Raw genomic sequence first — 23,417 nt, 5'->3', positions numbered from 1 at the left:
ACAGCTCTGCTATGCTTAGCTAGTCTCTTAATTTTCAAGTGCTGTCCATTTTAGGTTTTGGGTTTTTTTTTTAAGATTTTATTTATTTATTTGACAGAGAGAGATCACAAGTAGGCAGAGAGGCAGGCAGAGAGAGAGGAGGAAGCAGGCTTCCCTCCGAGCAGAGAGTCCGATGTGGGGCTCGATCCCAGGACCCTGGAATCATGACCTGAGCCGAAGGCAGAGGCTTTGACCCACTGAGCCACCCAGGCGCCCATGTCCATTTTAGTTTTTTGGTCTCTCATTCCTTCACTTTCTTCCTCATTGACCTGTTTGAGGCCCTCGTAAGTGCTTATCTAAACTATTCAGTAGTCACCTAACCAGCCTCTCTGCTTTTAATTTTACTCCTTTCCAATTCATTCTTTAAATTCTAGCCTGAATTATCTTTCTAAAACCCAGTCCAGTTGTAACTTTTTTTCCCAGAATTTTTCTAAGAATCTTCAAAGTTAAGTAAAACTTTCCTTGACTCCAGAATACCTCATCAGCAACTGTAATCCTTCACATACTCTACATTGCAGACAGACATCCATAATCTGCTCTGTACAGTTATTTTTTTCCCATGTCCTTATGCAGTTATTCCCTCTCCCTGAATGTCAGCCAAGTCTGGTTTGAATGCCATGTCCCTATGCCCCAGTTTTAGTTAATTGTATTATTTGGGAAGGATCTAATACATTCTAGTAGGTTCTTTAATAATCATCATATTCAGCTTATGTGCTGGGATCTCATCTAGATTACAGATGCTTTGAAGTCAGGGCTCATGTCATACGCATCTTTGTATCACATGGTTCCCAGCACAATATTTAGTTGATCTTTGTTGAACATTTTAAGCCATAAATCACCCAATGTATACCTTATACATTGTAAGCAACTAATTCTAATCAATGGACTAGTTCAGTCAAAATTTTTTTTCTATATAAGGCAAAGAATTAATCTTTTTTTATTGTTGATTTAGTATGTCAGAGTATAAAATATATATGGCTTTCTGTGATAACTCGTTTCCAGAACTTGTCCAGTCATTTTTCAGTGTTTTCAAGTTCTTCTCTAATGAAAGATTATTTTACCTTCTATTAATTTCTGTCTTTTCACATATATTTTTATATATCAAAAGATTCATATTCTTGTTTTGCTCTTTTATAAAACAGACTTCAAACTACCATGTAGTATCAGAATTGCTTTAGAGAACACAAACAATGTTAAGAAATCTTATATTTGACAATAGTCTCAAGGTTATGTAAAATAATAGAAAAAATATATATTGGTCTCTACCCCTTGTTCTTTGCAGGGAGCTCCTAAAACCCTAGTAATATCCTAACTGATAAGAGCACTAAGAACATCTTTTGTCCGGGGCACCTGGGTGGCTCAGTGGGTTAAAGCCTCTGCTTTCGGCTCAGGTCATTGATTCTAGGGTCCTGGGATCGAACCCCACATCGGGCCCTCTGCTCAGTGGGGAGCCTGCTTCCTCCTCTCTCTCTCTGCCTGCCTCTCTAACTACTTGTGATCTTTGTCTTTCAAATAAATAATTAAAAAAAAAAAAACATCTTTTGTCCAAATATTTGGTCTTTGACCCTGATTCCTGAAACAGAGCTCCTAAGTCCCTTGGAATTTCCTTGGTGATAGGGGTGTCTTTTGTTTTAATGAGGTGATTCTTGGTGAGCTCATGGATAGCTTCAGGATGGGAGCAGGTCACCAAAAACATTTAAGCCATGATTAGAGGTTTGGAACTTTCTACCCCACCCCCATCTTCTGGGAAAGGGAGAGGGACTGGAAACTGAGTTAATGATTGATCATGCCTAAGTGATGAAGCTTCCACAAAACTCCCCAAAAGTACAGGATTCAAAGAGCTTCCAGGTTGGTGAACATGTGGAAGTACTAGGAAAGTTCCTTGTCCAGAAAGTCAAGAGTCCTATGCCTCTTCCCACTTACAATGCCATATGTATCACTTCATTTGTGTATTCATCTATATCCTTTATTATATCCTTTTTAGTAAATCAGTAAACATAAGTAAGTATTATCCTGAGTTCTTTGAGCTGCTATATCAAACCACAGGAGCATGTCATGGGAACCCCAATTTATAGCTAGTCAACTAGAAGTTTAATTGACAATGGGGGATTTGCAGTTGATGTCTGAAGTGGGGCAGTATTGGTGGGACTTAATCCTTAGCCTTGTGGTATGTGATGTGAACTTCTGGTAGATGATGTTAGAACTGAATTGAATTATAGGACACCTCGCTGGTGTTTCAGAATTTCTTGATGTGTGGAAACCCATACATCTGGTGACAGAAGTGTTATGAGTGTGGTAGTAGTATAAGAGGAAAGGAGAGACACAGGAGTATTTTTTTCTATATAGTATATAAGCCTTTCTTACATTACTTACTAAATTCTTTTTGCATGTGTATAGCTATGTGTGTACACAAGGTGTTGTGTATCTGTGTAATCTTAGGTCCTTGAATAGAATAAGGCAAAGCTGGAAACCATTTCTTACATGTTGCTCCATAGAGCTTAGCCTGGTGTTGGACACATTGGAGTGCTTAGTAAATTTAAGACAAACAGTGCTGAATTTGCTTTCTCTTGAGGATTGTGTAATTCATTTTTATTAATAGGAGCTTGGGGATCCCATTATAGTAATAGTACTCCACAGAAGGCTTATGCATAATTTTTAACTAAATTAGTAATTTAGGTAAATTAGTAATTTAGTAAATTAGTAATTACTATTAGAAATAGTAATTTAGGGCGCCTGGGTGGCTCAGTGGGTTAAGCCACTGCCTTCGGCTCAGGTCATGATCTCAGGGTCCTGGGATCGAGTCCCGCATCGGGCTCTCTGCTCAGCAGGGAGCCTGCTTCCTCCTCTCTCTTTCTCTCTGCCTGCCTCTCTGCCTACTTGTGATCTCTCTCTGTCAAATAAATAAATAAAATCTTTAAAAAAAAAAAGAAATAGTAATTTAGTTGAATCTTTAGGGTTTTTTTTTTAAGTTTTTAAAAATTCCAGTTAGTTAACATACAGTGTAATATAACTTACAGGAGTACAATTTAGTGATTCAGCACTTAATTACAATACCCAGTGCACATCACAAGTGTACTCCTTAATCTCTTACCACCTATTTAATCTGTTCCCCCCTCCCACCTCCCCTCTGGTAACCATCAGTTTATGCTCTGTAGTTTCTTGGTTTGTGTCTTTCTTGTGCCCCCCCCACCCCATGATCATTTGTTTTGTTTCTTAAATTCCACATGAGTGAAATCATATGGTATGGGTCTTTTTAGGACTGATTTATTTCACTTAGCATAATACTCTCTAGCTCCATCTGCATTGTTGCAAATGGCAAGATTTCGTTCTTTTTTATGGCTAAGTACTATTCCAGTTTGTTTATTTCTACACACACACATATACACACACACACCCCCACTCTTCTCTATGCATTAATCAGTTGATGGACATTTAGCTCTAAACATGTACTCTCATGTTTATAGCAGCATTATCAACACTAGCCAAATTATGAATCTTTGTTGTTAAACTAGGTTTTCTGTTTTCATTTTTTTCTTTAGCTATATTAAAAGAATAGTTTGTAATTTTACACAGTTTGGGATTTGCAGCTGAATTTAGGATGAAATTTTCATCTCTTTATTCTTTCATAGAAGAAAAAGATTGCCCAAAAAAGGACAGTTATTAAGTTTCTCAGTTCTTTAGGACAAATGTTTGATTGCCATATTATGTAAGAAAGAAATAATTATATGAAAGTCATAAGAAACCATAAATGGAAATTGAATAGTGAATGGTGTGGAAATGATCTTGAAACCTTTCCAAATAAAGTTTCCCTTGATCTGTGGTCCTTGGAGTACATAAAAGGTTTGTAAACACCAGTCTATATAATTACGTTGAGGCTTTTGCCTAAAAGCTCCATTTTTCTGGTTCCTTCTATGGTTTTGGAATCCAAAGGAAGAAGCAAAGATACTAACTGCAGTGAGATGGAAAGAGTAAAGTAAACCACAACCTGTTCTCCTTGGGAAGATTACTAATTTGGGGATTGATTTACATGGGAAATGAAAGGAAGAGGGAGAATACTTCTTCATCATATATGTAGGTATTTGGATCATCACTTAACATGCCATATTTTCCCAAATAGGTGGATTTTGCAAACCGTTTTGTTGGAGGTGGTGTAACCGGTGCAGGACTTGTGCAAGAAGAAATCCGCTTTTTAATAAACCCCGAGTTAATTGTTTCACGGCTCTTCACTGAGGTCCTGGATCACAATGAATGTCTTATCATTACAGGTTAGTTTTGGGAAGTCTATATGATAGAGTAGTTTTCTTCAACTATGAGTATCTATCATGAAGGCTAGAGGCCACCCAGATATTGCTATTCTCTATCATGGGCATTGGTCTCAGTATTTTTATTGATTAATTTATTCCTGGTTTTTTGAAATTGTTATAGTTATATTTGCCTGATCTTGAGTAAGACATTTTATTCCCACCTTTTCTTTCTTGGCATCTTTATCTAAGGAACAAGGGTAAAATATATTTATTTACCCTTCAGTTTGAAATTTTATGATATAATGCCTTAAAAAGAGGATTGTGGTATGTCTTTGAGCATGTATTCTATTACATGTATTCCATTATGTTTCCATAGTGCTTTGTTATACTTCAATATGAAGACCTATATAAATTTAAAAAATACAGTTACAGTAGTCAGAATTAGTGAAACAGAGAGCTTTTATAGAAGAGAAATTAATCAGTAACCTAATATTAACCCAATTTGTAATCCTAAGAGGAAAAGTGTGATGCTCTGAGTGGCTTTTCTTGATTTAAGTTAATTGGGAGGAGGAGAGAGGGAAATATAGTCAAATTTATACTTCAAGTCTATTGAGATTTAAATTTTTTATTTAAGTTTTTTTTAGCTTAAGATACTACTATGTCGCTGTATTTTCTTGTGAATGAGCTACCAAAAAAACTAATGATTAATTTAGAGTCTTTAAGAAATTCTTAATCAGCCACCATAGGTGAGTTAAGCCTTCTTTTCAAGTACCTAAAAGAACATTCCCACATATGAGTCATAATTGGTCATTTGCAGCTGATACCTTTTTCTTTCTGCAAAAGAGGATTTCTTATTTTCTTTTTGAATCTGTTGCTGCTTTGAGATTAGTGTAGGAAATTAAACACTCACCTAGGTTGGAGAATTTGGTTAATTGTTATTCTGAGAGATTACAGTGAGAGAAAAACCATCCCCTATGAGTTGAATCAAATTTATACTTAACTACTTTACCTCTAAAGAGGCACATGCCAGAACTAAGACTCTGAGATCTAAACTTGAAGCCACTGTCATTGCTTCAGATATATTTGCAGGTAACCTTCAGGAAAGTATCTAAATTTTGTTCCTTATATTTTACTTTTAAGATTTATTCATTATCTTTGAACAGTTTGATTATGATGTGTTTAGGATCTCTTTGATTTTTATCCTATTTAGAGTTTATTGAGTGACTTAAATGTTTAGATAAGTTTGGGATATTTTTGACCACTGTTTCTTTAAATATTCATTCTGTTCCTTTTTTCGTCTTCTGGGAACTCCATTGTGCATATGTTGGTACACTTGATTATGTCCTATTGATCTCTGAAGCTCTGTTCATTTTTCTTCATTCTCTGTTATTTCTCTACCTCAGACAGGACAATCTTCATTGACCAGTCTTCAAGTTTACAGGTTCTTTTTTCTGCTGGCTGTAATCTGTTTTTGAATTCCTCTAATGAGATTTTTTATTTCCGTTACTGTACTTTTCAACTCCAGAATTTCTGTTTGGTGGTTCTTCTTCTTCTTTAAAGATTTTATTTATTTAGTTGAGAGAGAAAGAGAGAGCACGTGCGTATGGACGCACAAGTCGGGGGAGGGGCAGAGGGAGAAACACTCTCTGCTGAGCAGGTAGCCCATGATGCAGGGCTCAGTCCCAGGACCCTGAAACCATAACCTGAGCAGAAGGCAGGTGCTTAACTGACTGAGCCACCCAAGTGCCCCTGGTTCTTCTTCTTCTTCTTCTTTTTTTTTTTTTAAATAATTTCTCCTTTTTGAGTTTCTCTATTTGTTTTTTTTTTTTTTTTAAAGATTTTATTTATTCATTTGACAGAGAGAGATCACAAGTAGGCAGAGAGAGAGAGAGGAGGAAGCAGGCTCCCTGCATAGCAGAGAGCCTGATGCGGGACTCGATCCCAGGACCCTGAGACCATGACCTGAGCCGAAGGCAGCGGCTTAACCCACTGAGCCACCCAGGCACCCCGTGTTTCTCTATTTGTGAGACATTATTTGCATACTTTAGTTCTTTAGATATAATTTCCTTTAGTTCTTTAAAGATATTTAAAATAGCTAATGTAATGTCTTTATTTAGTAAGTCTAATATCTGGGCTTCTCAGGTATAGTTACAGTTGACTACTTTTTTTTTCCTGAGTAGTTACCTAACTTTCTCTTTTCTTTGCATATCTCAATTTTTTGTTGAAAATTTGACATTTTAATAATGTAGCAACTCTCAGAATCAGATTTTCCCCTTCCCCCAGGGTTTCTTTTTGTTGCTGTTTGCTCTTGTTATTTAGTGACTTTCCTAAACTAATTCTGTAAAGTCTATATTCTTTCTCATGTATGTCCATTAAAGTCTCTGCTTAGTTATGTTAGTGGTTAGCTAATGATTGGATTAAGATTGCCTTCAATGCTTAGAAACAATAATTCCATCTTTTCTGAAGGGCTGTGTGTACACACTGGGGCTCATCTTCAACACTCTACCAGGCCATTGGCATTTGCTTTCTGCTTGCACTTGGCACTTCATTTCTTGCTTGTACAGAGCCTCAAGGTTAGAGTAGTGAGCTTAGGACATTCTCAGGTCTTTCGTAAGCATGTACACAGCCGTAGTCATACATGTAGACTTCTGGATTCCTGGGGATACTAAGAATTTTTTAAAGCCCTTTATAGATATCTCATTTGTCAGCTTTTCATTTGAAACTTATTGGTTAGTCTATTATTTGCCCCAACTGATGTCTACTGCCTCAGATAGCCATACTGTTAAGCAATTGCAAGTAATTGTTTTCAGCAAAAGCCATGGGGATTAGGCTTTTTACACTGGTGAAGCTCCAAGTCAGGTCAAATAAAGACAGGCTTACCAGTGAGGTCTTCCAGGGAGCCATCAGAAAGGTCAGCTGATGACAGTTTTCTGAGAATGGGGCTTTGAAAGAGCTGCATGACCCTGTTCATGGTTTTTACTATGATTATAAACTATTGGTTTTTTTTTTATTATTATAGAATAAAGTGTCAAGAGAGAAAATCTCAAAAAGATAGGTCAAAGAAGTAAATAAAAGTATAAGCCTGCCATTCACAGACCAAACTATTGGTTTTTAAGGCTACTCTAGAGCTCAGGAGAATGGAATGAGAATAAGGAGAACTAAAATGTCACAAAGCTCATTGTTTTTACCAAAATTCAGCCAATTTTTCTTATATAAACCCTCCTCAGACTGCTGCAAGCCTTTGGTTAATTCCCCCGGTTCAGGAAAAATTGATTCTTAAAATTTTGCCAGTGTTCTCATTGCTTTTATGGAAGAGAAAATTTTCAGAGGTTTTTATTTAATGATTTTTGCTGATGCATCCTTACCTTTGGTAAGTGCTTGTTGGAGGAAAAAAGAAAGGCCTTCAACAAGTTATTCCACATTTTTGGAATATCTTCTGTCATAATATCTCTGTGATTCTGCTCTTTGGGGGACATAAATTGTTAATTTTCTAAGTTTATGTAGGAAATTAAGAATGGAATCTCAGCAAAGAAATTTCCTCTTGGATAGAGCCTCAACTATTTGAAGTCAATAACTTAAATATTTCATCTAAAATTCTGAGGTTGTGATCCGTATTGTGCCAAAATGTAAAGATCAAATCCTTCTGTTTTCAGTGTTGTCTCAACTCACTTATTGGTTACCTGTCTGTAATTATTATTTATTATGTGTACAGAGAGGAAGAATGCAGCTGGAAGATGTTAGGGGAAAAGGAAGTGCAAGGGATTGCAGAATAAAAAACTTAAATTATCATAAATCCATTGTTGGGCCAATAGGTACTTTGAATATGAGTCTTACAATGTTTTAGAGAGCTCTGAAGGTCTGGAATGTGGCTCTCTCTAGCATTTGGGTATTATCAAGTAATGCTTTAAAAGATTTTTGATTTTTAGCAGCTAAGCTCTCTTTGAACTAAAGACTCAGAACAGAGTATTTCACCAGTTTTAAAGATGAGTTTACATCCTTACAATAAAAAAGTTGGTAGAATGCTGGACACTTAAACTCAAAGCTAATTTGTTTCATTTGCTTTATTTCTTCTTTACTAGGAAAATAGTAGATCTCTTATCATCTCCCATTAGTGTCACTGTAAATAAAAGATGTAATTTTTCTCAGAATAGTAAAAGGAAAACATTAGAATTTTTTTGTTTTTTTAAAGATAACTTGTCCCCAGTCTAAAAAAAAAGATCATCACTCTGGAGTTATATCTGTTCTCTGCTTTACCTATAGCTATTGCAAAATGAACGGAAAATTGCAAATCCATGATTCACCTTCACATCTATAATTACTTCAGGCTAGGGACATCCGGGGTGACTTTTAACTCAGCATTTTCCCCCACATCCACTTAACTCTATTATAGTGCCTTCTAATTAATATCTGTGATGTGATGTTCCCTTAATGGAAAAGGCCATTTCATCATCTATTTGATGCTGGATTTCTGCCATCTCCCTTCTTAGGAGACTCTTAACCATGCACTGCAATCTATCTGCCTGATCAATTCCATTCCTTCAATGATTCATCCAGGCTCAGTGATCTAATGGCTGTGACGGTGCTGCCTGAATCTGTAGAATAGTTTGAGAAATTAGAAATAAATTAAATTTATCATCATTGTGGGGCATCTGGTTGGTATCAGACTTTGAAATGAATATGAAACAGGTCATGAAACAGGCAAATACTTTTATCCAGATAGTGTTATCCCTCTCTTTGCTGTGATCCTCCCTGGAGGCAGCCTTGAGTTAAAACCTTTCAGTAAATATAGATAGAAAGAAACTCCAATCTTACCTACCCCTCCCCCCCTTTTTCTTTTTTTAAAATATTTTATTTATTTATTTGACAGAGAGAGAGATCACAAGTAGGCAGAGCAGCAGAGAGAGGGGAAGCAGGCTTCCTGCTGAGGAGAGAGCCCGATGTAGGGCTCGATCCCAGGACCTTGAAATCATGACGTGAGCTGAAGGCAGAGGCTGAATGCACTGAGCCACCCAGGCCCTTTTTATATTTTCTCATGTTCTTCTATATCGTCAGTCAGATAGCTTTAATACCAAAGGGTGGTACCGTGGTTTTAGGAGTTTGTTTCAGTGAGTTGAGTACGTAAAGCTGATGCCTAGACATGAAACTTACTGAGCAGAATGTTAGTACATTTACCATAAAACCTGCCCTCTAGTGAATCAAATCATCCCAGACATCACACATCATTATATCTTTTGTGAATGTCAGTAGATCTGATAGAAAGTAGAAAGGTGAACAGACACTGTACTTACAGTATTGATGCTTTTTATAGAGCAACAGTAGAAGCCCCTGACTTCAAAAACAACCCATTGCCCACTAAATGATACCAGCTTACTGGGAAATCCAAATTCATTTGGAGTTTAGCTTTTTTTACATCATGGCAATGGAAGTCAAAAGTGTTCTATCTCCTGAGTAATCATTGCTGTATGAATGTTACTAATAAAAGCAGAGTAGGTGGCTTTGCTTTTATATAAACCTTATTTCCAAGGGTACACCCCTTGGTACATAGCTTTTATTACTCTCCAAATATTTTTTCCTCAGTTCATCATAAACTTTCATTACTAATAAGAGAAAAATAAGAACATTTCTTATTGCTGCATCTAAAAACATCTAAAAACTCATTAATCTGTCACAAACTTATGCAAAGATTTTAATGGGTTCCTTCTAGCTTTTTCCTTAAGTAAAGATTTGTCTTTGAGCATGAAGTCTACATAGCTTATACCTACAGAAAGCTATCACAAAGGTCATTCAATCTTCTGTCTCTTGTTTGCTACTATCACTATTAACCTTTGTATTTTCATCTTAGTTTATCAAATATATTTGAATTAAAAAAAAAAAAGGGGTATCTGTTTTTCAGAATAGACAGTTGGCATAATTTTGAAAGGTGTCTACTCTGAAAACCCAGGATTTAATTTGTTTAGAACAAAATCATCTGTATATGCATCTTTAATTTCCCATACCTAAAAGAAATTAACCTCATTTCTTTTAGGAAAGAAAGGTTTTCATCCTAATCTAAAATAGATATATGATAATTGATATTTTGTATTTTCCAGCTACTTTCTTTTGAAAAGACAAGTATTTGTTTTCATAGTTAAGAGATCAGAATGATTTTGTTCTGTTTTATTTTTTATAAATAAGGGAAATGAAATTTGTCCACTGCTGGGCAGAAAATAGAAAGGAACAGCACCATTCCTGTCTTTATTTCCAGTCAGGTCAGTGGAACAGGTTGCTTTTAAACCTCACATAAATGAAATCATTTATCTTTGGTTTCTGTCCCTCCTTACAAAGTAGAGTCTGATAACACCAATACTAACTGCTTTATGGTTTTGAAGACTTTAAAAAAATTTTTAATATGGTTTTCCAAGCAATTCTAGGAAGTAAACAGATAGGAATTATTAACAACCCTCGTTTTCAAATAATAAAAAGAAGTCCACTGAGAGATTTGGTTACCTAAGGATTCACTTTGGATCCCTCATGTCTCCTAATCTCAGTGTAGTGCTCTTTTTACAAGGCTGCCTTTGTAGATATGAATGTTTTCCTATGTGTCAGTTACATAGTACTTTCAGATTAAGTCTTTCTGAAATTATAATTTTAACCTCAGTTAATACAGTGTTCTTTCTGTTTTGCTTCCTAATTAATGTGTTTATGCAGCAAGTACTTAACTGCTTCTATAGTCCTTTTTTGTTCTTTTTTTAAACTAGGCTCAGCACCGATGTGGAGCTTGAACTCATGACCCTGAGATCAAGAGTTGCATGCTCCACCAACTGTGCCTGCCTGTCACCCCTTGTGTCTGTATTCCTGCATTACAAAATGCTAATGTAGGCATACATGTTAATGACTTACAAACCCTTTCTTGAGAGCTGGCAGTCTAATGAGAGAGTTAGATTACATTTTTAAAACAGCTTTATTGAGGCATAATTGACATACAATAAACTATATTTAAAGTGCACAGGTAGGTACATTACTTTTTGACATGTGGCTACATACATGAATCCATTTTTTGCCCATGTTTTAGTTGGGTTATTTTTTATTGTTGAGTTTTTATTATTATTATTATTATTTTATTTTTTATTTTTTAAAGATTTTATTTATTTATTTGACAGAGAGAAATCACAAGTAGACGGAGAGGCAGGCAGAAAGAGAGAGAGGGAAGTAGGCTCCCCGCTGAGCAGAGAGCCCGATGTGGGACTTGATCTCAGGACCTTGAGATCATGACCTGAGCCGAAGGCAGCGGCTTAACCCACTGAGCTACCCAGGCGCCCTATTGTTGAGTTTTGAAAATTCTTTATGTATTTTGGATACAGGTCTTTTATCAGATGCAGTATATATTTTTATCTTATGTGATATATCTTTTCATGATCTTACAGTGACTTGTTTTGATTACTGTTTAATAATATATTACTTTATAATAATTCTCAAAATCAGATAGTGTGAGTCCTCCAACTTTGTTCTTCTTCAAAGTTGTTTTGTTTTGTTTTGAATTTCAGAAGCAGTTTGTCAGTATCTACAAAAAAGCTTACTGGAATTTTAATTAAGACTGCTTTGAATGTATAGATCAGTTTGGGAGAATTGACATCTTAACAGTATTTAGTCCCTGACACGTGAATGAGATCTGTTTATTGAGGTCATCTTTAAATTCTCTCAGTGTTATACTTTCTACTGTATACTTCTTTTGTATATTTGCTCAGGTTTATCCCTGTTTCATATTTTTTGTTGCTATTGTAAATGTATTTTCAAAATTCTAGTTTGTGATTGTTCATTGCTATTGTATAGAAATATAACTGACTTTCAGGTTGCAATTAATATTCTAAATGCTTTCCTGATATGTGCAGAGTACGGTGGAGGACAGATAAGGGACCACCAGTGCTACTTATGGTGTCAGGAAGGCTTACCCAAGAAACAGCGTGAATTCCTTAGTTATTTTCATAATTTGTAGCTGAGTATCTTATCCAAGATTCTAGATGAATTTATAGGAATTAAGCTGTAAGTTATTTTAAATTTTTGAGAAAGTTATTTCTGAGAAGGAATATGCTGTGTAATAGACTGGAAACTGAAAACTAGTATTGAGTTTAAATCTTTTGTGTTTTATTATGGAAAATTTTAATCATATACGAAAATAAAATAATATTTTTCATAGTGTTTTAAGTATTTATATTGTATAGATTTTTTTTTAAGATTTTATTTATTTATTTGAGAGAGAGACAGTGAGAGAGAGCATGAGCGAGGAGAAGGTCAGAGGGAGAAGCAGACTCCCCATGGAGCTGGGAGCCCGATGTGGGACTCAATCCCGGGACTTTGGGATCATGACCTGAGCCGAAGGCAGTTGTCCAACCAACTGAGCCACCCAGGCGTCCCTGTATAGATATTTTTATATTTGTATGTACATAACTAGGATACTCTTAAATGATAACAGTGTTATCAAAATCAGGAAATTTCATTTCATTTTCATTTTGTCAATTCTCCATATTATATTCTTTATAGCTTTTTTCCCCCTAGTCTACTCCAGTCCAGGATCACACCTTGAGTACAGTTGTCATGTATCGTTTAAACTAGGACAGTTTCTCTCCTTTCCTTGTATTGGTTTACCTTGATACTTTTATTTTTTAATTTAATCTGATTTTTTCAGTTTTCCAAGATTCATGGTTTATGTACCACACCCAGTTCTCCATGCAATACATGCCCTCCTTAATACCCACTTTCAGTCTTGATATTTTTAAAGCTTATAGACCAATTACTTGATAAATTATCTCTTATTTGGGGTTTGCCCAATCTTTCTTTGTAACTAGATTCAGTTTTGTGGGGGTTTATCAGAGATAGTGATAGAGAGAGAGCACAAATGGGGTGAGGAGCAGAGGGAGAAGCAGACTCCCTGCTCAGCAGGGAGCCCTGTGCACGGCTTAATCCTGGGACTCTGGGACCATGACCTGAGTCAAAGGCAGATGCTTAACCAATTAAGCTACCCAGGTGCCCCCAGTTTATTCATTTTGATAGAAATCCCACTAAAGTGTTTTGTCCTGCTTTAGAGTATCTTTTGAGGTGAAGAGTAATACTACTTTGTCCTAGTGTTTGTGATAAAGCATCATAATTTGCTTAAGGTGGAATTGGTCAAGTTTCTCCACTTTCAGGTTAGTCTTTCTCTTTGTAGTTAATCTGTAGGTATGTATTTCACGTACTTTGGAAACTATAAACATCCTGTCCTCATCAAACATTCACCCACTAATTTTAGCACCCATTTTTTTTTTCAAGATTTTATTTATTTATTTGACAGAAAGAGAGCACAAGCAGGGAGAAGCAGACTCCCTGCTGGGCAGGGAGCTTGATATGAGGCTGGATCCCAGGACCCTAGGATCATGACCTGGGCCAAAGGCAGATGCTTACCCCACTGGGCCACCCAGGTGCCCCTTAGCACCCATTTTCTTAACTCCATTATTCCTTCTGCATTTAGTAGTTGGCACTGTACTGTAAGGAAGGATTTTCCATTCTCTTATTTATGTATATTTACTAGTATTTATATAGACACATGGATTCTTATTTTATTCAGTGTGTTATAATCTATTACTGTCACCTGTTTTGATGCTATGGAGATTTGTCAGTGTTAGCTGTTGTGTTCCTTTGACATGTGCCCATCATTTTTTAATGCACTTCCCCTTTTTTTTTACTTTAAAAGATGTTCTAAGCTCATCTTGTGTATTCCCTGCCTCAGCTCTAGATTCCTCATCTCTCCAAGGAGTCCTGGCTTTGAAGTAATTTTTAGAAGCATTTGAGGGGTACTTGGGTGACTCAGTTAAGCATCTAACTCTTGATTTTGGCTCACATCATGATCTCAGAGTCCTGGGATTAAGCCCCACGGCAGGCTCTCCACCCAGCAGGGCATCTGCTTGTCTTCCTCTCCCCTTATCCCTCCCCTCACTCACACAATCTCTCTTAGAGTTCAGCTGACATCCTCGTCAACATTTAGTGTTGTCATTCTTTCTGATTTTAGTCATTCTGTCGGATATATAGTGGTATCTCACTGTGGTTTTAATTTGCATTCCTCTTATGACTGGTGATATTCAGCAGTATTTCATGTAGTCAGTAGCTAATTTTTTATCTTCCTCTGTGATGTTTATGTTTAAGTCTTTTGCTTATTTTTCCAAATTGGGTTGTTTGTATATTTGCATTATTGACTTCTAGGAGTTCTTCAATATTTTGAACACAAGCCTTTTGTCAGATGTTTCTTTTCTAAATATTCTTCCTCCAGTCTTGCCTAAGCATTTTCCTAAAAGTGTTTTAATATTGATCTAATCTAGTCTCAGGTCATGATCCTGGATTCCCGGGATCGAGTCCCGCATCGGGCTCCCAGCTCCATGGGGAGTCTGCTTCTCCCTCTGACCTTCTCCTCACTCATGCTCTCTCTCACTGTCTCTCTCTCAAATAAATAAATAAAATATTAAAAAAAATAAAAATAAAAAAAAAGAAAAGAATAGGTCATTAAGACCAGTTAGGTTTTTTTCAGTTGACATTTGCCAACAGGTATTTTTAGAAATGAGGATTAACGAACGAATGGATAAGGAAGATGTGGTCCATATACACTATGGAGTATTATGCCTCCATCAGAAAGGATGAATACCCAACTTTGTAGCAACATGGACGGGACTGGAAGAGATTATGCTGAGTGAAATAAGTCAAGCAGAGAGAGTCAATCATCATATGGTTTCACTTATTTGTGGAGCATAACAAATATCATGGAGGACAGGGGGTGTTAGAGAGGAGAAGGGAGTTGGGGTAAATTGGAGGGGGAGGTGAATCATGAGAGACTGTGGACTCTGAAAAACAATCTGAGGGGTTTGAAGTGGGGGGGTGGGAGGTTGGGGTACCAGGTGGTGGGTGTTCTGGGGGGCACGGATTGCATGGAGCACTGGGTGTGGTGAAAAAAATAATGAATACTGTTTTTCTGAAAATAAATAAATCAATTTAATTAAAAAAAAAAGAAAAGAAAGAAAGAAATCGGGGTGGGGGGTAAGAAATGAGGATTAAGTTTATTAACAAAGCCCCTTTAGGGGGCGCCACTCGATTAAGCATCAGCTTTTAGCTCAGGTCCAGATCTGCAGGGGGAGCTGGGATTGGCCATGTCAGGCTTCCTGCTCAGTGAGAAGTCTGTTTCTGCCCCTCCTCCCACTCTAAAGACCCTTTAGAACATGCAACTTTTAAGAAAAATCCTTTTGAAAAATAATAGCAGATTATTTGTTTCAGGTGCAGAACAGTACAGTGAATACACAGGCTATGCTGAAACGTATCGTTGGGCCCGAAGCCATGAAGACGGGAGTGAAAGGTGAGTTCATTTCTGACTTGATCAAGTATTGCCTGACCAAAAGCTAAGAAATGTGGGTTTGACCTAGTGCATTCTGTCTCCTATCCACTCTTACTTCAGAAATGTAACTGTGGTCTTAAGTTCAGTATTAAAGATACATTAGTAGTTAAACTGGTATTACCATCTCCATATACAGAAGGGAAGAACAGAGAAACAGAAGCCAAAAGTCTAAACCAAAAATAAGGACGGAACACTTGTTCTTTACCTGTTAGCTACCAGATGTAAGCAATCAATGGAGGTCAACTTCCAAGGCCAAACTTACCTAGAATAGGTTCTTAATGAGCTTAAAGCCTTTAACCAGCTTATTTATCCTTAATTTTTCTGTGAGATTAAGTAGGTGGGGAAACATGTTGGGACACTTTGCCTATTGCTGCAGAATGGTTAACAGCAAGACCTGTTTGCTGAAGGCTCCTTCCGAAATTGGTTTACCAGGGTAAACTTTTATAGAAATGGTGCCCGAGTAATATTCCATTGTATATATGTATCACATATTCTTTTTTTTTATTAACATATAATGTATTATTTGTCTTAGGGGTACAGGTCTGTGATTCATTAGTCTTACACAATTCACAGTTTTCACCATAGCACATACCCTCCCCACCACCGCTTCACCCACCACCCCCCTCCACTCCAGCTACCTTCCCTTTGTTTCCTGAGATTAAGAGTCTCTTATGGTTTGTCTTCCTCTCTGGCGTTGGTCATGTTTCATTTTTCCCTCCCTTCCCCTATGATCCTCTGTCTTGTTTCTCAAATCCCTCATCTCAGTGAAATCTTACGATAATTCTCTCATCGACTTATTTTGCTTATCATAATACCCTCTAGTTCCATCCACTTTGTTGCAAATGGTAAAATTTTGGGAGTTTTTTTGGTGGCTGCATTATATTCCTTTATACACACACACACACACACACACACACACACACACATCTTCTTTACCCATTCATCTATCAATGGACATCTAGGCTCTTCATGTAGTTTGGCTATTGTGTACCACATCTTCTTATCCATTCATTAATTGATGGACATTTGGGCTCTTTCTATAATTTGGCTATTGTTGATGATCCTGCTATAAACATCAGGGTGCACATATCCCCCATATAGTCCACTATATACACATATAATATTGGAATAATGGAATATTACTCAGCCATAAAAGAGAATGAAATCTTTACATTTGCAATGACATGGATCAAGCTATAGAGAATATGATGCTAAGTGAAATAAGTTAGTCAGAAAAAGAAAAATACCATACAATTTTACTCATCTGGAATTTAAGAAACAACAAGTGAACATGGGCAGGGAAGAGAGAGAGGCAAACCAGAAAACAGTTTTTTTTGTTTGTTTGTTTAAGATTTTATTTATTTATTTCAGAGAGCACAAGCAAGGGGAGAGGCATGCAGAGGGAAAGACAGACTCCCCACTGAGCAGGAAGCCCATTGTAGGGCTTGATTCTAGGACCCTGAGATCATGACCTGAGCTGAAGGCAGATGCTTTAACTAACTGAGCCACCCAGGTGTCCCAGAAAACAGACTCTTAACTATGGAGCACAAAATGAAGATTATTACTGGAGGGGAGGGAATGAATGGGTTAGGCAGATGATGGGGATTAAGGAGCACACTTGAGATGAGCGTAGAGTGTTGTTTGTAAGTAGTGAATCCCTAAATTCTACACCTGAAACTAATATTACAATTAAAATTTGGAGAAAAAAGAAATGATGCCTGAAAGCTCTTGGGGGGGTGGTGGTGGTGGTGGTGGTGGTGTGTGTGTGTGTGTGTGTATGCATTAATGAAAAAGAGCCGTTGCATTGGAATCAGCAATTGCCCATCTATCCATGCCAACTATTCTTTGTAATATCTCAAGTCCAGCCCCAGGTCTCTTTCCTTTTGGTTTGGTTAAAGTATTTGGTTGTAACAGTTACCTATGTGGATATTTAATTCCTGATTATTATTTACAGGCTAACATGAAGGTTTTGGTTGCCTTTCTTCAGTGTGAAAAGTTGCTTGGCTTGTCAATTTATGCAGTCTGTAAAGGCAGTATTAGAATATTTGGAATTTCACGTTTCCAAAGTCATCTCATCCAGTCCTTCCTATTTCCACAAGCAGTGTGTTACTGTCTGATTTACTTCTTTGTCTTTTTAAAAATAGTTGCACACCATCAGCAGTTGAGCACAGTAGGTAGAATGTTGTACTGAATCATAACGCATTTTTTGTTACACTTCCTGGGATTATGTTTTGGATGATAGAAGGTGATATTATAAAACCCAACATCCAAAGAGCAGGTCTCTGAAAGCAAAGGAATAATGAGCACTTTTTTTGGCTTTTGTCAAAATACAAATGCCATGTTTTCCGTATTAGAGGAAAACTGAGAATGAAGTTCCTTTTGTTTGCCTCCAAATCCTTTAACTTCTGAGACTTACTGTAAATGATGTATGTTTACACTACGTCATATTTGTCATCTCGTGATAATTTTTCATTTTACTATTTAATGCCTAATAGTCCATAATGTGTATGCCTTGAAATCTAAAAATGTTGCTTTCTGCCCTCTTGTTTTGCTGAGACCTATAGCTATTGGTTTGTTGGTTTGTTTTTAATATTTTAGCCCTGCCAAACTCTCGAGAAATCCCACATCCCAAGAGTTACAGTTTGTGAGTGTCTTTCCCCACTCATCATCTTCCCCCTTCCCTCCTGCCTCAGGGATGCCTGGCAGCGGCGTGGCACTGAAATCGTCGCCATCGATGCCCTTCACTTCAGACGCTACCTCGACCAGTTTGTGCCTGAGAAAATCAGACGAGAGCTTAACAAGGCCAGTAACCTCATTTCTTACTTCATCTGGCAGCTGTCATCTATTTACTGCCATTTTATTAATGCTGAAATTAATGCTTTCTGGTAATTCTTGCAATGTCAGTATGTCTGCCCACAGCTCTCCTGATTTAATGGGCCTGTCAGCTTGTACAAGATGTACTTTCCATTTCATAATTGCTTGATTACTGATGCCAGATAGACTGTTGCTTGATATTAAGCCCCACACATGCATTTAGCCCATCAAGTACTTTTACTTGGTTTGGAACATTATTATTGTAAAACTGTATAGAAATAAATGAGCGCTAAAAATTTTTTTTCACACATTTCACTGACGTCTCTACAAGGTAAGCCATCAGGGTCAATAGAGATAAACCATAAGTTAAGTTCTATTATAGGAAAGGTCCACATGTAAATTGTTTATTGATTAGGTAATTTGGCATATTTAGGACAGAATCTGTGACTTTCTGTGATGCTTAGTGTTGTCTACTATAATAATTTTTCTAATTATATTACAGAAAAATGAAAATGAGCCATACCTATTGCTCAGATTTTCACTACTGTTAACCATAGTAAATAAACTCTTAACATACAGTAGAGTGCTAATGCTGTTCTTTAGATTCGGGGCTTTACCAAAACAGTTGATAATTTCTTTAGATCTTTTACAGCCAAGAAGACAGTCATATTTGATTATGAGATTGTTTATTAAGATAATTGCATGTACTTTTGATAATGACAGCAGACTGGGTATACCATTGCAAGGGAATTGGGAGTGCCCTTGAATTGGCACATTTGACATTATGTATACCCTCAGCTTGCCCCTGGTCTCACCACAGAAATGGTTTCTCTTGTGGTGCTCTGCATATCCTAGCACAAACACCGTGCCTTTCGTATAGTTAGTAAAATGAACAACCAAATAATCCAAAGAGGCTTTTACTTCTTTCAGAACTTGATATATATTTTGGGTATAATTATATATATAATCTTATGATCTACTTGAGAATCTAATGGTTGATTGTGTTTTCTTACACATATCTCTTAGTTTATTTTAATTATTTTAATGTTTAGAGTTCTCAAAGAGATCTCTTAAAAATTTTGAAGAGTAAATGCACTATTTTCCAAAGTTGAGCTTGAGAGATATCACTTATATTTTTTTAAGTAATTCCACAGAAAAGCTATGCAGAAAGGCTGTTCTGTGGCATATCAATAGGTATTATTTGTCTCTTTCACCTGACTCTGAAAATTAGGGATTCTGTATCAAAGAATATCTTTTATTATTAGATACATTTTAAATGTAAGCCTTTCACTGTTCAAACTCTTACCTTAAGGAAATTATTTCCAAGTACTTGATGTTTTTATTATATAGCATACCAAGTAGAATGAGATTTATCTTTAGATTTTTACCTGATGTTTCTTCTTTATTAAACACCTATTATATGAATTTGTCACATGGTCATGGTTTGATACTAGATGATATTTATGTAGGCAGTAGGTAGTTTGGAGAGAAATGTATGAAAAGGGAATGTGTTTAATCATACTCATTCAGTTACACAAATTTAAAGATTCGTTTTCTTATGGATAAAATTTATATTCCCATAAATACTTTTCTGTAGGAGCTAGATCATTCAGTTTTAGGAATTATCTGCAAATAATGATCTTTTTAAATTACATTCCTGGGCATAAATAAATCTTTTCTTTTTTAAACTGCCCATGGCCTATTGACGTCTACATTTACTGATGTAACCCTAACCTCAGTTTACCTATCCTCAAAGCCACCAGAAAGTTTAAAGATGTGAAACCTTGGTGTATCGGAATAGGTTAAGTTCGTTGTAAGCATTGGAAGACATTTATTTGTAGAATGTAGAGTCCTTAGGAAGCCCACGTTGTACACAAAAAGTCTTTAAATAACAACAGACAAAGTTTTATTTCATTCAAGCCAGTCAGCGATAAGCACCCTGCCTTGCTTCTGAAAATTTCTCAAAAATATTTCTTAAATGCGTTAGTCGGTGATTATTGAAACTTCTTATATATTACTAACACAGTTTTTTAAAGTAAACTTTTTAGGTATATGTTATCTTAAATCACTTAAAATGTTACAAATTTATAGGTATTTCCCAAATGTTCTTTAAGTGCTAGATAAAGCTCAGTAAGTCCACTGTTGATTCAGGTATGGAATAGATGAAACCATATGAAGCAGATGGATTGATAGTTATGTACTTTTCTGTTTCAAGCTGCCATCATTTATATTAATATGCATTAAATTTAATTTATAGTTCATAAGAGATTCTTTTCTGTCAAATGCAGGTTGAAGTTTTCTTAAATTATGTAAGTAACAACAGTAAAAGTAATAGCTCACATTAAATGATATGTAAATGCTTATGATAGTTAGGCACGCTACTTGGCACTTCACCACCCAGGGAGATGTAGATAGTCTTCTTGTCTCCAATTTAGAGATCATGGACCGAGACTTAAGAAGTTGAATAGGTTGCCCCATGTTACACATATGGGCAGTGATGAATTCAGGACTTGAATTCAGGTTCCCCTCGCTTCAAATCACTTTTTAAAAAACATAACTTCTCCCAGATAGAGAGTACTGTAACTAGGTCTGTCTTTCCAGACTTTTTAACCTGTTTCAGTCTTAAATCATTAAGAATATCCCCTGCAGGGGCGCCTGGGTGGCTCAGTGGGTTAAAGCCTCTGCCTTCGGCTCAGGCCAGGATCCCAGTGTCCTGGGATCGAACCCCACATCGGGCTGTCTGCTCCGCAGAAAGCCTGCTTCCTCCTCTCTCTCTCTGCCTGCCTCTCTACCTACTTGTGATCTCTGTCAGATACATAAATAAAATCTTTAAAAAAAAAAAAAGACTATCCCCTGCATTTTGTTAACAATCTCCTATAGGCATATATGCTTTGGTTACCTCTTTTCTTTTAATCACAATCCTATACTGTGAGCAGGTCTCCAGTTGATTGCTTTTCTCAATATCCTATTCTGTTTGATACACTTTTTTAAGGAAATTTGAGGACTTTCCCCCCAACCTATTTATTAAATTCCCATAAGACAAGGAAATACCGTAGGTGTAGAGTAGCCCATCATCATATGGGCAAATATTGAGAAAGCACCTAGCTCAGGGCCTGGCATCATGAGAAGCCACTTGACAAATGTATGTTCTTTCATTCATGACCAAATTCCAAACCATTTGCCTTTATAGCTGAGAATTCGTTTCCTAATTCTTCCTTTTGAAAAAGCAGAAAGCAATAAATGATTTTGTTAAATGTCATCAACAACTTAGAGAACTAATCCAATTCCAGATAACTTTGGGTCTAAATAAAAGCATTCCATCATTTATTGGTTATATTTACCTATTAAAATAGAGTATGAATTTTAGTACAGCAACAGGGAGTATTACATAAACTGACAGCACAACTTGGAGAGAATTTAAGTTAAATATTTATATCTCACTGTTTTGTAAACTTAGGTTTAAAGCAGAAGTCTATATTAAAATGCTTTTAGAGATGACTTAAATAATTCTACTTTTTACATGCCAGAGAGAAAGTGAGCAGGAATAGAAAAACTCATTTTTTTCTAGGAAGTAAGAGAGCATAAGACCAATTTTCACCATCAGAATTCAGGGTGGATCTCTGAACTCTATGGGCTTGTTTGCTACTTTTAGGTATTAGTCATCTGATAATAATTGAAAGGGCAATCCCACAAAGTGTTTTATTCTCTCTGGAAACAGTCTGCTCTGTCCAGGTTTCACCTGTCCTATTGGACCCACATCGTGTCCTGCAAACAGAGTTGGTTTTTAAAAGGAAGAATCGGTCACCTTTTATCTAACTGGTATTGTGAAGCAATGTTTAATCCTCTGAGAGATCAGCTGGGTGACATTCTAGAGGAGAATTATCTTTGCAGTTGGGAAGATTTATGACTCCAGCTTGCAAAAGTGGCAAATAGCTCAGCAAGGGAAGAAAGAAATCATCTGTGAAAAGTTGTATTTAACCATGTTAGACTCGTTCAAGTAAGATTAAGTAATGAATATATTTCAGAGAGGCTTCTGGATCAGAAATTGATTAAGCAAACTAGCCATCTCAACATGAAATCCCCATTTACCCTTTTTAAATTGATTTCTTGATGTTTTTGGTATTACCCATTAACAAATTTGGAAAGAGGTTGTTACTAAACCAGATCTTGATTCAATAATAGCTGCTGGTATTTCTTTTCTAAGGAGTTTAACACATAGAGTAGCTGATAATAGCTCATTTAGTTGTGAGAGTGTTAGAATGGAGGAGGAATTCAACATCTGATCATTTACATTTTCTTAAAGTACAGTTGACTCTTGAACAACTTGGAGATCAGGGATGCCAACCGTCTGCATGGTCAGAAATCTATGTGTAACTTTGAACTCCCCCAGAATTTAACTATTAATAGCCTACTATTGACTGGAGGCCTTATTGACAACATAAACAGTTGATTAACACATAGTTTGTATGTTTTATGTATTATATATACTGTATTCTTAAGCTAAAGAAAATGTTAAGAAAATCATAAGAGAAAATACATTTACAGTACTATACTGTATTTATCCAGAAAAACCCCTGCATTTAAGTGGACCATGCAGTTTAAACCCATTGTGATCAAGGGTCAACTATGTGTCACTACTTTTCAGGAATATTAGCCCAAAATGTGTCATTTTTAGTGAATTTTTCCTTCAGTCTCTGAATATGTAGAATCAGAATAACAATAGGTATACCTAATCCAATCTTTGATTTCACACACAAGGAAACTAAGGTCTGCATAATTCTTTCATTTTAAACAAAAGCAAAGTCAGTTTACTAGTGTTGCAGTTATTTTAAAGAGAAAAAAGTTACCCATGATCCTACCTTTCAAAAAGTTGTTTTCATTGTTATAGGTCATTCCACATGAATATTTAGTTTCATAAGAATGTGTTTAAAAGT

At 36.3% G+C, this 23,417-nt stretch overlaps 1 protein-coding gene across 3 annotated transcripts in view; it reads left to right on the top strand.

Moving 5' to 3' along the window:
- PARG (poly(ADP-ribose) glycohydrolase) overlaps window positions 1–23,417 on the top strand; it is a 122,452-nt gene that overhangs the window by 79,597 nt on the left and 19,438 nt on the right. For all 3 annotated transcript variants that reach the window (XM_059398010.1, XM_059398011.1, XM_059398008.1), the window contains exons 13-15: window positions 4,157–4,304; window positions 15,552–15,630; window positions 18,363–18,471. In XM_059398010.1, coding sequence (XP_059253993.1) covers window positions 4,157–4,304; window positions 15,552–15,630; window positions 18,363–18,471 — 336 coding nt within the window. The remainder of the gene's footprint in view (window positions 1–4,156; window positions 4,305–15,551; window positions 15,631–18,362; window positions 18,472–23,417) is intronic.

Source organism: Mustela nigripes, chromosome 4, assembly GCF_022355385.1.
Source record: "Mustela nigripes isolate SB6536 chromosome 4, MUSNIG.SB6536, whole genome shotgun sequence".
In the NCBI taxonomy this organism is placed as follows: domain Eukaryota; kingdom Metazoa; phylum Chordata; class Mammalia; order Carnivora; family Mustelidae; genus Mustela; species Mustela nigripes.
The sequence above is the reverse complement of the archived record's forward strand: the minus strand, read 5'-3'. Positions and strand labels throughout refer to the sequence as shown.